At 42.2% G+C, this 15,708-nt stretch overlaps 3 protein-coding genes across 4 annotated transcripts; all 3 read left to right on the forward strand.

The window, feature by feature from the left end:
• Positions 1-4,250: 4,250 nt before the first annotated feature.
• LOC122054189 (heavy metal-associated isoprenylated plant protein 32) lies at positions 4,251-4,973 on the forward strand. Its single transcript, XM_042615999.1, has 3 exons — positions 4,251-4,420; positions 4,501-4,576; positions 4,671-4,973. The coding sequence occupies exons 1-3, from the start codon at positions 4,415-4,417 to the stop codon at positions 4,796-4,798; spliced, it is 210 nt and encodes a 69-aa protein (XP_042471933.1). The 5' UTR covers positions 4,251-4,414; the 3' UTR covers positions 4,799-4,973.
• Positions 4,974-6,724: 1,751 nt separating this feature from the next.
• Positions 6,725-11,431, forward strand: LOC122053018 (F-box/LRR-repeat protein 3-like). Of its 2 annotated transcripts, XM_042614840.1 has the most exons (9): positions 6,725-7,624; positions 7,927-8,052; positions 8,322-8,426; positions 8,508-8,901; positions 8,977-9,106; positions 9,591-9,885; positions 9,969-10,220; positions 10,455-10,515; positions 11,047-11,431. In XM_042614840.1, exons 1-8 carry the CDS (start codon positions 6,839-6,841, stop codon positions 10,509-10,511), a joined length of 2,145 nt encoding a protein of 714 aa, XP_042470774.1. In that variant the 5' UTR covers positions 6,725-6,838; the 3' UTR covers positions 10,512-10,515; positions 11,047-11,431. The 2 variants fall into 2 exon arrangements, with proteins under 2 accessions (XP_042470774.1, XP_042470773.1); XM_042614839.1 differs by lacking the exon at positions 11,047-11,431 and having other exon boundaries at positions 10,455-10,690.
• A 432-nt stretch (positions 11,432-11,863) lies between these two features.
• Positions 11,864-13,866, forward strand: LOC122053019 (exocyst complex component EXO70B1-like). The gene has a single exon (XM_042614841.1). The coding sequence runs from the start codon at positions 11,864-11,866 to the stop codon at positions 13,790-13,792; it is 1,929 nt and encodes a 642-aa protein (XP_042470775.1). The 3' UTR covers positions 13,793-13,866.
• Positions 13,867-15,708: the final 1,842 nt, after the last annotated feature.

A 15,708-nucleotide genomic window follows, 5' to 3' on the forward strand; every position in this document is an offset into this window, starting at 1 on the left:
ACTTTCCATCTCCTCATTGGAGTTTTGTGTTTGTAGTTGGTTGATAGATGATGTAATTTGATCTAATTGAATCTGTATATTCTGTATCCTTGTAAATTATTGCTCTTGATGCTCTCTCATTTGCTGCATAATCTCATTAGTTTTCCATGTTGGCACTTCAAATTGAGGATCGTTTTGTTGAAAAGAATGTGGCTAAATAAATACTGAAACCTCTTGAAACCCATATGAATTTTAGTAGGCTGGATCTAGCTCAGTAAATGTTCCTTGTGCATTTTCATATCTAAAATGTGAATGATCCCCCAAATTAGCATTATAAGTATTAGAAAATGATTCATACATATTTTGTTGATCCATGGTTGGATAAAATTGATGCTCAAGCTGAAAATACTGACTATCCATTCCACCTCCAAAATGCTGAAAATATGGATTCATGCTAAAAGAAATATCCTGTTCTTACACTACAACACTAACAATCAATATTAGAAGACTCAGGAGCATATAGTTTCACACACATGGATATATGAACATTAAAGAACTTGACAATTCAAGAATAAGTCAACATGAAAATACAAAAAGATAAGCAATTAAATCAATAGAGATGCTAAACAAAGAAAACCAACCAATGCACAATCTAAAATAAATACACACTACTAGTTATTTTCCCCGACAACGACGCCAAAATTTTAATGTTGGCCATTTTACATGTCACGTGACACTTCAAAATTAATAAAGATTGGAAACTCATTAAACTCAAAAGAAGAGTTGTAGTAAGGAGTCCAAGTCATATTTTTTTTCCAAGGTTAACTAGTAAGTGTGCGGGTATTCTAGATTCAAAGCTGTTTTTGGGTTTTCTAATGACAATGTGTGTTTTGGTTTTAATCTATCTAAAAGAAAGCAACCGAAAGTTAGACAAACAATGCATTTCTGATCATGCTAGCTCAATTAAAGAATAGAAATGTTCTTCAATTCAAATTAATCAACTTAAATCACTCTCAATAGATTGCATAAATTGACAAATAAATTCAGATTTGAACTTAACATGATCACTTATTGGACTAAAAACCTAACTATAGTTTGATTACACAATCCAAATTGCAACGAACCAAAGGTGAAATCAAGGGATTTTAAATACAGTAAAATAACGGAGAAAATGCAACAATCAAATTGAAGAGATTCTAAATTGAAATGAAATTACATATGCAAGTAATCAGATCATTAGATCTGAGCAAATGAATGGAACAATCAAAGATAAAGTAAACGCCCCCTCAATTCAAATCATGGATCGAGCTTCTTCTTGCTACTGTCAAACAGAAACACTCCTAGGAATCGCCCTTCAAGCAATCGACAAAGAAGATTCAAGCTCCCAGTTAGTGCAGACGATGCGCATAACTCCTGGGGTACCTCCCTTCAAGCTTGCGAACGACTGATAATCTTAACGCTCGAAGAACAGAGGATTGACTTCTAGAATCGTGAGCTCTGATCGATTCAAGACTCACGGATGTATGGAGAGATGGAATGGATACAGAAGCTTTAGGAAAACTTCGCCGAAACCTCTGATAGCTGGTGGAAACCATGGATCGGGAAAACACCCTTGATCTGTGATGAGGCAGAGAAATGCAGATAGTAATGTCATGACATGGGAAACTCCTCGTCGTCGCTCTCTCCTCCCTTCGGACGCTGGTTGTTGGTAGCTCGAAGTTCGCTGTCTTTGAAGAAAACTGAATCTGAGATCTGGATGGGGAACGGGAGCATCGGGTGTTGGAGGAAGATGAAGATGAACAGTAAAAAAAATCACGAGAAGAGAAACACCGAGCCCGCAGATCACTGTAGCTTCTCGCGCCATTTAAATAAACTTCCAATCTGATAGGACGGTCCAGAATTCTTCCATCTTGATCAATGGTTCAAACATCTCATATTTGGATCAAAAGCTCTGGATGTTCATCAATGGTTGTGATCTACTTTTGCATGGATCAGATGGAGTATATCTTCGATGTAAAGGTCATATCTCTCTTGGTCTTGGATGGACGGTCCAAATTACTCCAAAGTTTGATCATCTTGCTTAAACTCCAATTTGAGCACAATTTTGGTTCAAATTAATCCAAGTCCAAGATCCTTTAATGCATACAAAATAATAATTAAATATTAGAATCAAATAATGCATTAATAAGATAATTTACAATTAAGTCTAAGAATAAATGCAATGCATGAAATATAGTGTAAATATGAGTTTCAACTATGACAAAGATATCAAATCATGCATGTATGAATCAAAATAGTGTAACAAAATCATGGTTATCAGTGTTACACTTGTTCCTACTCTTTTTGTATTCGATCTCCTCTTCTGGTGGTTCTGAAAGAGGTTATTATTAGATTATCTATCAATAGGTCCGTGTGACCTAAGTCTTGGAGCAGGAGTCGCCGAAGGCTTCGAACCAAGTAAAACCAAATGTGTGTTTTTATTTTTTTTTTGTTTTCTCGTTATTTCGCTGCATTCATACTTAGTTTTAAAAAGAAATAGAAAAGTTTTTGAAAATCACATAATTCATCCCCCCTCACGCGCGTCTCGATCTAACAGGTGGCTTTAAGGTTGAATGGGCGAGGACCCTAGACTAGAGAAGAGTGAGCTTCTTCTTTCTCTCTGTGTGCACCAAAGACAGAGTAAAGGGAATGTTATAGCGAGAACCAGGGAGGAGGTTCTTGGTGCAGGCACTCCGACACTCAAGTCAGTATGGTGGTCGTGTGGAAAAATGAAGAAGATGAAAAGTAGTTGTAGCAAATATATATGTATACATTTGAGAGCGTACCAGAGCGTACCTAACCAACGAAGATGACATCTCTTTATATACCACCTCTCATAACCTTCTTAATCATGAAGTGACAGACAATGTCGAGGGTTAGAAGTTGTCGAGCAAGGGAAGACATACAGCTGGTGAGATGTATAGTTACCATCTGAGGAATCTTCCGTTATCTGTATGTGTACTGCTTTTGTAACTTACGCTATTAATGAGGTGGTTAAGGGAATATGCTGTCACAATGTGTCTGATGGTGTAAGATGTAAAATCACCTTTGAAGGAGGTTCTATTGAATGTATATGTTATAAAAGAAGAATATTTTTTGACGAATGATTGCTACTCTCTGATAGGTTGTTGTAATTCTCTAACAATGTTGTCTCCTGCAGATATCTCGACCGGATCTTTAACATACCGACTGTATATTATATTGGCAAATTGATATATAAAAAGCGGGATACTAAGTCCCGTAAGGTTGTCCAACCACTAGGCCACTCAGTTATATATTATGTGATGTTGGGGATATGATGTTGAAATAACATGGAGCCAAGTCTTATAGGTTCGGCTGGTTATAGGATACTTGCCTTTGAAGGATAGGGAACTAAGTCTCGAGAGATTCGACTGGTACTTTGAGCCGATCGTTCATATGAGGAGACCTGCCCCTATAGTGATAACTTGAGATCTGGGAGTCCGATCGGATCTCTATCGAGCTAGGGTAGTTGGGTACCATAGATACGACTGACACATTATGATTGACCAGTTTCATAATGAGAATTACCTTATGTTTCTATACATATAGAAGACATGAATGCTGAGTTGTATAAATCCGCCCGACATTATGACTGACTAGCTATTTATTGAGAATCACACTATAATAGTGGAGGATTGTATCTCGTACACTTGACTGATGCGTTAAAGCCGATTGAACTTGCTTTGTGTACCTTGGCAATGAGTGGAGCTATAAGTCTTTGTAATTTGACCAACTGTAGGGTCAACCAACCATATGTTGAGAGTTGTGCTCTAAGAATGGAAAGCTAGGTCCCTTGATTCCGGCGGCCGAATATAAGTCTGATCGGGTTTATGACAGAGCGACCATCTATTAAACCCGATCGATTAATGACTGACCGAATATATAGTAGATGTCTTAGCACGAGTGAATCATTAGATCCCTCAAGTTCGATCGATGCTTTGGCTGATCATCCTTATATTGAAGGCTTTAGTACTAGATGAAAAACGAAGTTCTGTTAAAAATGACACGCTAGCTGTTATCTCTTCTTAACTTTAACTGCCATCTTATTTTAACTTTAATTACCACGACATATATCCACTCACATCCCGTGTCAATCACTTTTCCTAAAGAGCAACCTTTCGAAGACGTACGAAAATTGAATAGAACTGCACCAATATCTTTAGCAAAAAGAACGGCAGAGGCTCAACCACAAGCAGATTCCTTCTCTCGATCACATCTCTAGTGGCCTCACCAAGCAGTGTGAAATCTCTGACGTCAATCGAACAGCAAAGCGGTGTTCCCTTGGCTTCACAGCAAGGAATCTAACTGGAAGCAATATAATTAAGTCCCAAAGCTGGAGTTCAACCGCCGTCCCTTCCTCTCTCAATCATCTCCAATGGCAGTAAGCATTCATTTAAAGTTTAGAACAAATTTTCTGGTTCCTTGAGTTATTCAAGTTTGATACAAATCTCTCCAATACAGTTGGTGGAGTTGAAGGTAGGGATGCACTGCGACGAGTGCATCAAAGCCATCAAGAAGGCCATCAAAAAGATCGAAGGTACTCTTTTTTTTTTTTTTTTTAAGATTTGCAGTGGAATTGGATTTTGAAAGATCAATGATCTTAACTATATCTTTTTTCTGAGTCTGTGCAGAGGTTGAGACCTACAGAGTTGACACAGAGCTCAGCAAGATCACTGTGACTGGAAATGTGACATCAGAAGAGGTGATGAGGGCGCTGCAAAAGATTGGAAAGAATGCTACTCTGTGGACTGAAGACTGAGAAGGCGGCTGCTGCTTCTGCTTCTGCTTCTGCTTCTGCTTCTCGATTATAAATAAAATGCGCTTCTAAGTATTAAGAGCATCCATATCAATTACCCTAAATTTAATTTTTATCTTAAATTTTACATTTTGCATTAAAAAAATATCCACATCAGATACCCTACCCATTCCCTAAATATACATTTCATGAATAGTAGTTCTTTAAATTTAGGGAATGAATTCTATTCCCTAAACATTAAAATATTATTTCTCTCTCCTCCCTTTAATAATAAAAAATTTCTCTCTCCTTCATCTCTCCTCCATCTAATAATAAAGAATATGGAGGAAAGAGAAAAAATAATAAAAAAATAAATATATGGTAAATTATAGGGAAGCTGATATATTATGTAGTAAAAAATGAATATCTAAATTTAATAAAGTAGTTCTTTTACCTTAAATTTTAGATTTTGTATGAGGATACTGATGTAGATGCTCTAATGCTCATGGAGGTGTATCTATATATTTTTGCAAATACTAATATATAATAGAAAAACCTCCTCCCGGAAATAGAAAAAGATTATTATTTTTAATCAATAATAGTTAATTGAACAAAAAGAATATGTGCTTAGATCTCCACTTCCCCAAGGTTTTACTCATTGTCTGGCTCATGTTTTAATAATACGATTATTAATATTAATCGCGAAGAGCATACAGAGGACACGGTTCGAGGCACATATTCATGTTCTAGATGTGCCCTTGATGAAGTTTGCAGTTTTAAAGATCATGAAATCTTTTTTAAAACGATAAAAGAGTAAAGAATAAAGGTTGGCATATATTAACACTATTTAAAATTTTAAAATAAATCAATTACATTAAATTAAGTTGAAATTTCGAAAAGGGGACATTGCACGCTGAAATTAATAATTATTTTTAAATGTATATTCCTGTGAGAAAATGATCCAACTATCCGTTCGCCCACTTTTAAAAAATACTACGAATAATTATTTATCTGCCACGCTATATTTTTTTTAAAAATAAATTAACCAATACTATTTAAATGTGATTAAAATTTATTAAAAAAGAATTTTCAATATTTAATGCATAAAAAATGAATGTTTTCTGATTTGGGTTGAGTCGATGGAGAGTTGGGAGGGGGGCCCAGGCATGTTCCAGAAACGTTGTCACCGGATGGTCCAGATCTGGGCCTTCCAGTCTCAGGTACCACCTCCCCCCGTCCTCAACGAATCCCCGTCGCCTAACGCCTCCGCCTCCCCGTTAACTGAGGCACACGAAATTCGTCTATACCCGCGGTCGCCCTGCCACTTGCACGGCCTCGTGAGGCGGGCCTCACAAATTTAGTCACGGGTGCACTGCGTGACGTGGAAGGGAAATAAAAAGATAAACAGTGGCAGCCTCCCCGAGATGCAACCTCGTTGAGTACTCCGGAAGAAGTCCTTTCTGGTACGGCAGACGTCAGCGGCGCTTTCGCTTTCCTTAACCTTGCTCCGCCGCTTTTCCGCTTACGCTCACCTCCCTCGCCTCTTCCTTCCTGGGGAGGTGATCGCACCTGGAGGATGCCCATACACCGAAGACCTACCGTCCCCAAATTAGTTCTTTTTTTTATATCGCTTTATTCCGCTACGCGTGATCTCGCGTTCGTACTCGTCCGCACTGTCCTTCCCCACATCGACCCTCTCCCACATGGTACGCTCCGCTTAATTTCTGCGAATTTACTTTTATATCCCTGCTGGTCGTCCTCACCGTACGGAATTTTTTCCGGCCGCGGTTCCATTTGTGCTCTCGCTTCTTGACCACCGTACGACTCTGTTAGCACCTAGGCACATGCTTGTGCTTTTCCACGTTCTCCGGGTCCTCCTGTTGTGAGGGCTTTTCGGTAATTTCAGCACCTTCTTCATCATAAACGCCCACCGTTTTTCTGTTAGCAGCTGCGTCTCTCTCTCTCTCCACTGCTTCTCACGCTTTATCTTGCTGTTCACGATTGTAGTCGAAGATCAAACCTTGAGCGGCGTAGGTTGGTGGAGGAGGGCGATTGCTTTCTCCCATGGCCGAGACCGTTGGCAATCTTTGCCGGAAGATGCACGGCGGCGAAGGGTTTGACACCCTAACCCTCGATCTCTTCTCCAGGGCCCCGAGTCCTGCTCCCTGCTCCTACTCCAAGCCGGCGAAGCGACCTCGAGTCGACGGTGCTGTCACTATGGGGAAGGACGAGGATCGACAGAATCCCTTCGATTTTCTGTCCGAGGAAATTCTTTTCCTGATCTTGGACCGCTTGGAATCCGAACCGCTGAGCAAGAAATCGTTCTCGCTCGTATGCAGATCTTTCTACACCGCCGAATCTTGCCACCGTCGGGAACTCACGCCGCTCCGCTCTGGTCTCCTTCCGGCTGCCCTCGCTCGCTACCCCTCTGTCGAAAAGGTGGACCTCTCACTCTGCCCTACTGTTACCGACACCGTTCTCTTCTCTGTTGGGAACTGCCTACGGTCGTCGCTGCGCTCGATTGATCTTTCGCGGTCCAAGGGTTTTTCGCATGCTGGGATCGAGAGCGTGGTGGAGAATTGTGCGAATCTGGTAGAGATGAATCTGTCAAACGCCACGGATCTGAGCGATGCGGCCGCTGCCGCGATTGGGCGAGCGAGGAATCTCGAGAGGCTGTGGTTGGCAAGGTGTAAATTGGTCACGGATATGGGGATTGGATGCATCGCCGTTGGCTGCCAGAAGCTGAAGCTACTCTGCTTGAAATGGTGCTTAGGGATTTCAGATTTGGGGGTTGCGTTGGTGGCTGTGAAGTGTAAACAACTACGCAATTTAAATCTTTCCTTCACGCTGGTATTCTCTTGTTCTTGATTGGATACCATTTTTTTCATATATTTTCTGCTAAAGATAGTTGAAAAGATTAGCAAATTTATGTTCGTTAGGTCTCCATGGACCTATTTCTGTATCTTCGAAACAAATAACTTATAGGCTTTTTTTAATTGAGAAAGAGAAAACAAAAGGAGAAAAGCTGGCTTGACTTTAAGTCGATATGATCTGATTTGTTTAATTTAGGCTTTCTATCAATTCTCTGTTCGGATTCAAAAAGACCTAAGTAAATCTTTCTTAAGAATCAATTCTTTTTTCTTGTTCTGCAGGTAACAGGGGCAGGGCTTGAAGTAGTCCTGCAATTACCATATCTTGAAGATTTGGCTTTAGTTGGATGCCTCTGTATAGATGATGGCAGCCTCCTATCTTTGAAGCACGAGTGCAAGTCGCTACAAGTATATTTATGATCCCTTTTCAATTCATTATGCAGAATCAATTATCTGTATCTTAAAATAAAAGTTTTTCTTTGTTGACGAAACCTTTGAAAAAAATGTTGTCAACCAAGCATTTTTTTTCAGTGATGCAAATTATCTTCTAGTAAGAGTGATATAAATGAGAGCCAAAAATCTATTGTCATGTTGTTGTATTTGTTCTTCAATTATATTTTTTCTATTATGAAATCTTGCTAGCGATTACTTATCAGCTCAAATTTTATTGAATGTAGGTGCTAAATTTGTCAAACTCTCAACCTATTAATCATGCTGGATTGTCTTCCTTGTTAAATATCACTGTAGGTTTACGCCAACTAAACATGGCATACTGTTGCATGGTAAGATTCATACATTATGATTAAGTTTCCTCTTAATTACAAGCTTTTCTGACCCTCTTTATGAATTTGTGTTTTGTGCAGGTAACCCATTCACTTACCAGTAGCTTTCGAAAGCTCGCCAAATTGCAGTCTGTCAAGTTAGATGGTTGTGAAGTCACAACAGCTGGATTAAAAACAATTGCAAACGCCTGTGTATCTTTGACTGAACTTAGCCTGAGAAAGTGTTCAGGAGTTACAGATGATGGTCTTTCTTCTATCGTCATGAAAAATAAGGGGTTGACTAATTTGGATATTACATGCTGTGGCAACATAACTGATCTCTCCCTTGCTAACATTACTAGTTCATGCACTTCCCTCATCACCCTTCAGATGGAATCATGCACTCTAGTATCTAAGGAGGGTTTCCGTCTGATTGGTCAGCATTGTCACCTCCTGGAGCATCTTGATCTCACAGATAACGAATTGGATGATGAAGGTTCTAATATTGTTGAAACTAAATGAATTTTCTAGTTTTCACTGTTGAATTTTCTCATTATTGTTTTACATGCAGGACTAAAAGCATTCTCAGGATGTCACAAGCTGTCAATCTTAAAAATTGGCATATGCTTGAAAATTAGTGATGAAGGTCTTATTCACATTGCAAAAAATTGTCCAAAGCTCCGAGAGCTTGATTTGTACAGGTTAGTCAGGTTCTTTTGTCCGTCTTTCCATCTTTTTAGTTTTTGATCACTGGTTCGCACACCATATTGGATGTGAGATAATCCCTGTTTGTGGTGGGAGTGACAAGGTTAAACGCCTTCCAATAGAGATTTTATACAGTTATACTAATTTGAATTCCTGATACTAATTTGAATTCCTGACCTTTGGTCGAAAGCCCTCAAGATCTAACTCGCCTACTACTAAATTAAGTAATTGTTGATTCTCTTTCCGTCTTGATGTCAACATAGAATGTACTAGATATAGGATGACAGTTCATACAATATAATGAAATCAGCTTGAATGTCATATGGGTAATCTCTAAATATAACTCAATTTAAGATATCTAAGAAAATAGACTTCCATTTAGAAGTTGTCTGTTGCAGGTATCTATAGTAACTTTGTTCTCCAAGGTTTGCGTATCTTTATGTTGATTCTATTTAACTAATTTGAGTTTTAATGCTTCAGATCTGCAGGAGTAAAGGATGCAGGTATTAGGGCAATAGCTCATGGCTGCCCACAATTGCAGATCACCAATCTAGCATATTGTACATGGATAACAGATGCTTCACTAAGAGCCTTATCAAAGTGCTCAGATTTGAACACACTGGAAATTCGAGGCTGTCCTCAAGTTTCCTCTGCAGGTGTTATAGCTATTGCTGTGGGCTGCCCTAAACTTACAAAGCTTGACATCAAGAAATGCTATTATGTGAATGATGCTGCAATGCTTATTCTTGCACGCTTTTCTCGGAATCTTCACCAGGTATTTAAGTGCTGTATTTCTTTAACATTGTGCTCTCGGTTTCTAGAGTTCGCCCTAACTCTTCATGACATGTCATTTGCCAGATAAACTTGTCTTACTGTTCGATAACCAATGTGGGACTTTTAGCACTTGCAAGTGTTGGCTGCCTCCAGAACATGACAATTTTACATTTAAAGGGGCTAACACCAAATGGTTTGGCAGCTGCTTTGTTGGCATGTGGAGGTCTAACAAAAGTGAAACTCAACTCCTCTTTTAAACCGTTAATTCCAAGGCCTCTGCTTGAACATGTAGAGGAACGGGGGTGTGTGTTTCAGTGGATAGACAAGCCTTTTCAGGTACCTTTTTCATCTCTTGTCCAAGAAACCTGTACTTAAAACTATAAATGCCAATAGTTGTTCAATAGATGCTTATATGATGGGTCCTTGTCTTGTTGAGTTGTTCTAATAGATTAGGTTAAAAAAATAAAATAAAAAGTAGATACAGAATTATTTAATACCTTCTTTAACGGGATCATTTATTCATTTTGCATCTACATATGGTCTTGATTATTGAAGATTTTTCCTTGCTAGGTTGAACTGGAATCGAGCGAAATCTGGGCGAAGCAATTGGAGGAAATGCGTGCTTGAAGAAGTAAACTTCTGATCAATCATTTGTCCACTCTTCTCGTCATAACAACAAGATAGCAGTACTATCAAATGCTAGGAGATATCTGATACATACATATCAACATAAAATCGTTATACCAAATCCACTATTGTGCCTGACAGTTTAGATAGGGATTTGACCGTGCAGACAAAAAATCACACGTCTTTTGTTGTTGTGTTTTTGCTGAAGTTCTAGCTCTAGTTAGTCATGAATTAGGTTGGTAGACGAAAATTATCCACAAGAGTGAGTTCTGCTATCTTGGATTTCTCCAGCCAGTCACCAAGGAGCCTGACTGTGTTACTATCTGCCGTCCGTAGAAAATCTCATCCGAACTGTTGCTATCTGACCAGCAGCAAAACTTTCTTCTACGCTTCTGATAATTCCACTCAGCAAATAGTTGGAATTCAGTCTTCAGAGTGTTAAAGAAATATGAATTTTGTAGCATTTTTACTAATCTCATTCTTGTATGATGCTTTCACTGGTTTACTTGATGACGGCTGCCTTTGCATTCTGCAGTGAGCTTTCGTCTTCGAGAATCCATATGCGGAAGGATTTTGTTTACTACAGAAAGAAAATGATCCGAGTGGGATGCAGATTCCAAATCTGAATCTTTTGGGGTTGCTGACTAGTAGTCCTGTCGACCAAAGTGGTCTAGGACCCAAACCTAATGGTCTCCCAATCTGGTTCCCATAGATTCCATAGATATTTTATGTTAGGCCATGTTGGAGCTTATGTCCTTTAGCGACTATCTGGTATGGCCCAGGTTCACTATGCGGATCTTGCTGGATAATACTCTTCAGATTTATAGCACAATGGTTGAGCCATATAGAGTTACTGAAGCAAGACTTTCGAATTCAAAGGGGAATATATATTCAGATATAAATGTAGGAGAATTCTAAGATATGATTTTATTTAGCCTAATTATATATTGATGATACTAATTATCATCCAAAGTCCGCAGCAACTTCAAACGCAGTTTGAAGAGTCAAACTAAAGAGCGCGGTGCGGGATCAAGTTCGAGCAATGTTGGTCTTATTTAGAAAATGAGGAAAATTGACAACTCCGTTTCGTTGGGACCAATAACACCTAGTTACGCCGCGCTTTCACGTCTCCCGACGTTATCACGAGATTGAGTGCGACATGTCCTCTTTCTGCGTACCTTCCCTCTTCTTTATGCGACCCAACAACTACTCCCCCTCCCGTTTCCACCCAAACAAACCCTAATCCACTCCCTCGACTTCCAACTTCGAACTCCTTGCAATTTGCCCGTGATCACCACTCGGCGCCAGTAGCTCGCGAAACACGCAGAAAAAAGTTAGGAGTCTACGCGAATATGGAAGAGAACGGCGAGGAGAAGCTGATTGCCGCCGTCCGCCACATCGCCAAGACGCTGGGCCGGACTGAGACTATGGCCGATGACATCCTCCAAGTCTTTTCCTCTTTCGACGGCCGATTCTCCCTCGACAAGCTCTCCTCCGACCGTCCTCTCCCTCACCGTCGTCCTCCCGCGGATTCTCCCCCTTCTGCTGCCGTAGCCCCCGCGGTTACTGGCGGTGGACGAGAGGCAGACGACCATCGACCACTCTCCCTGGAGCGCACCATTCGCACCCTCGACCGTCAGATCTCCCGCTTCGTTTCCTCCGACAGCCTCATCTGGTCTGACGCTGCGGATGCTGCTGCTTTCCTTGAGGCGGTTGATGACCTACTCGCTACCATCCACGACCTTGACTCTCCCTCCGTCCCGACCGATAAGCCCCTTCTTGACCGCGCCGATGATCTGCTCCAGCGTTGCATGCTCCGTCTTGAGGAAGAGTTTCGCGCCATCCTTGACCGATCAGATGGTGCCGTAATTTCCACGCCACCATCTCATGACTCGGACTCTGATGGTGCTGACGCGGACGATGACCGCATCCCCGTCGCTGCCCCCGTTGACGACTATAATCTCGTCATCGATGCCCTTCCGCCAGGCTCTGTCGCTGATCTCCACGCCATCGCCCGCCGGATGGTCGCGGCTGGGTTCGGCCGCGAATGTGCGGAAGCCTACGGAGTTTCCCGCCGAGGATTCGTCGACGAATCTATCGCCCGGCTAGGCCTTCGCCCCCGCCCTGCTGATGAGGTTCAGGCCACCCCCTGGCCTGAGCTTGAGGACGATATCGCCCGCTGGGTCAAGGGTGCGAAAATGGCATTCCTAATTCTCGTCCCCAGTGAGCGCCGCCTCTGCGAACGCGTTTTTGCCTCCTTACCTCCCTTCGCGGACCTTACTTTCGCCGCCGCCTGCCGCCCGGCAGCCGCCAGCCTCCTCTCCTTCGCAGATGCTGTTGCGGCCGGCCCACGTGAGCCCGAGCGCATTTTCCGCCTTGTGGACATGTACGAGACGCTCCGCGACCTGCTCCCCGAACTCGACCACCTCCTCTCCGAACAGTACTCTGTCACTCTCCGCGCGGAGGTTGCCGCGGCTCACAGGGCGCTGGGAGCAGCGATCCGGGGAATATTCATCGAGCTCGAGAACCTTATTCGTCGTGACCCAGCCAAGGCCGCCGTGCCTGGGGGCGGTCTCCACCCGATCACTCGCTACGTAATGAACTACCTCCGAGCAGCGTGCGCCTCCCGGCGGACCCTCGAAGAAGTTATGGACGAGGACGCTGCTGGTGCTGGCGTTCCGCCCGATCGCCACCCGCCCTCGTCCTCCTTGTCTCTTCAGGTAGCGTGGATCATGGACGTGCTCCAGTCCAACGTCGAGGCCAAGTCGAAGGTATACCCGGAGCCACCCCTCAGCTACATCTTCCTGATGAACAACACTCGTTACATGACCCAGAAGGCTAGTGACTGCGAGCTGGGGGCGCTTTTGGGCGACGACTGGATCCGACGACAGATAGGAATGGTGCGTCGGTGGGGCCACGACTACCAGCGGACGACGTGGACCAAGGTGGTCGCGGTGCTGCGGATGGACGGCGTCAGCGCTGCGGCCACCTCCTCTTCGGCCGCGGCCGTGAAGGCGTTGCGGGAGCGTCTACGCGTGTTCAACAACTACCTGGAGGATATATGGAGGGTGCAAAGCGAGTGGGTAGTGACGCACGACCAACTCCGGACGGAGCTGAGGGTGGCTGTGGCGGCGCTGGTGCTGCCAGCCTATCGCAACTTCATCGGCCGGCTGCGTGCCACTGCAGATTCCGGAAAGCTGGCCGACCGCTACATTAAGTACAGCGTAGAGGACGTCGAGGCTAGGATCAACGAGCTGTTTGAAGGCGTTCGTCGGCTGTGATAGCTACTTTCACCATTGTCGTCGTTATATTTATGAAACATACATAATACATGGTGTTGCATGTTTAATTTGTAGTATCGGAGCCCTCAGCACTTCCTGCAAGTAATTCAAGGGTGAGTTCAACGATATCCTAATGTTAAAATTGCAGGTCTTTCCTTGATTACTTGCTGTGCAGCTTCGGTTGCAAAAGCCTCCAGTTTTGGAAGATCAATTTCAGAGTTGTGGAAATTCTCTGTTTCGGAGTTCTGAGCTGCTCCTGACCTCCGAAATTGGATCAAACAGTCGGCGAAAATCGTCTGATGCATTAGAAAGAGCTGCCTCGTCTTCCACTGAGCTGTTGCCGTTACGTTCGCTAGTCGCTCCGGTGCCGGTGTGCGCCTCTGTCTCACCAGCCCAGTCAGTTACAGCATCAAAGCGCAGCAACCCTCCCTCCCTTTGCTTCTCTTAATTCACAGAGGTAACGTTCTGTGCTTCGAATTGAACTAATATACCACTGGAGTTTTGATCTATTGATTTCTTTTATTTCTCTTAAACTGATTGATGAGCACAACTTTCAGGTTCCCTGTTCTTTCATTGTGTTTGAGGTTTTCTTGTCACTGACCTAGTGGTGATGTTTTTAGCTCATCGATTTTTCTGGACGGGCTTCTGTTTTCTTCCGATCATGGAAGCTTGCTGAATTATGTTCTTGTTTTTATTTGCTTGCTCTTTGCCTTTTTCCTGTTCGAAGAGAGGCCCACTTTCACCAAACCATTCAATCTTAAATCTGGTTTTACTGTTAAATTCGTAATCTTAAATGAGCATCAGTATGTAGCCTGACATAACGTTCACGCTTGTTTGTCTGTTTGTTTATGTATGATTCTGTTCATGATTTGTTTTCCTCTGATTGTTGAACTCAGCGTGTTCGATGAAATGTTTGTTAGGACACCACTGGAAGTAAAAGCAATCACAAAAGAGTGACTGCCTCTATCTAAATCTACCGAAATTTAAAGATATTGGATGATCTAGAAGCAGGAGCAAACTAGTTTGGCGATTCATTTGATCAGAAAAATTCCTATCAGAAAGATGGGTCGTTTTATCAGTTAAAGGTTCTTGCCATTTCCCTATCAGACATTTGGCAACTGCACAGCTAAAGCCCAGTTAAGTTGAGAGCTGGTTACGTATATATATAAATGAATTATACGGATATTATAACAAAATTTTGGTATATTAAAATTTTAATATAGATATAAATTTTATATCTTTAAAATGGTATATTGAATATTGAATTATTAGATTATACATCCTTTTTTGTACGATGTATATCAAAATTGTTGATATGTTTTTTATCCTGCCGGTGTTTCTTCGGGCAAATTGTACGCAGAGGGAACGATACGCAGAGGAGGCGGCCCCTCGCCGCCAATTGCTGATTTCCTTGTCGGAGACTGAGTTGACAGCGAATGCTAGAATAGTACAATTGAAAGGGGATAATTAAAAATAATATGGTGGATATTTTTATAAATTCTTTCTCCAAGATACCATTTACAAGAATTTTGCAAAGAGAGCACTAATTTATTAAAGTTATTTTTTTATTATTTTTAAAAAATTATATAGATGAGGATTATATTTGATCCGGTAATAAGATGGGTCCATCCGGTAGGAGGTCAAAGTGGTCAATGTCCTAGGCATAAGGTCGATCAGGCGAGCTATCTTCCTAGTCAACATGAAGAATAACCGACTCGACATTTCGACAGCTCAGTCAGATACCGAACTTTCGACGCTTATAAAGCTAAAGCAGGGAGGGACAAAGGTTGAGCGGCTGTCTCGCTCGACTAAACAGTGGCTAAACAGTGGATGCAGTCTCGACCCGGTAGGCAGAGCTTCCTTGCTCAGCATGGCGGAGCTGGGTAGCAGATCATTGGCCGAGCGGACGCTTGGCC

This window comes from Zingiber officinale, chromosome 3A (genome assembly GCF_018446385.1).
Source record: "Zingiber officinale cultivar Zhangliang chromosome 3A, Zo_v1.1, whole genome shotgun sequence".
In the NCBI taxonomy this organism is placed as follows: Eukaryota; Viridiplantae; Streptophyta; class Magnoliopsida; order Zingiberales; family Zingiberaceae; genus Zingiber; species Zingiber officinale.

What these genes read in the sequence shown, in the direction of transcription:
- LOC122053018 (XM_042614840.1), top strand. Translation starts at nt 6,839, where the DNA reads ATGGCCGAGACCGTTGGCAATCTTTGCCGGAAGATGCACGGCGGCGAA. An exon ending in TAAATCTTTCCTTCACGCTG is followed by an intron (nt 7,625 to 7,926) that starts GTATTCTCTTGT and finishes CTTGTTCTGCAG; the next exon opens with GTAACAGGGGCAGGGCTTGA. An exon ending in TTTCTCGGAATCTTCACCAG is followed by an intron (nt 9,886 to 9,968) that starts GTATTTAAGTGC and finishes GTCATTTGCCAG; the next exon opens with ATAAACTTGTCTTACTGTTC.
- LOC122054189 (XM_042615999.1), top strand. An exon ending in GGCCATCAAAAAGATCGAAG is followed by an intron (nt 4,577 to 4,670) that starts GTACTCTTTTTT and finishes GAGTCTGTGCAG; the next exon opens with AGGTTGAGACCTACAGAGTT.
- LOC122053019 (XM_042614841.1), top strand. Translation starts at nt 11,864, where the DNA reads ATGGAAGAGAACGGCGAGGAGAAGCTGATTGCCGCCGTCCGCCACATC.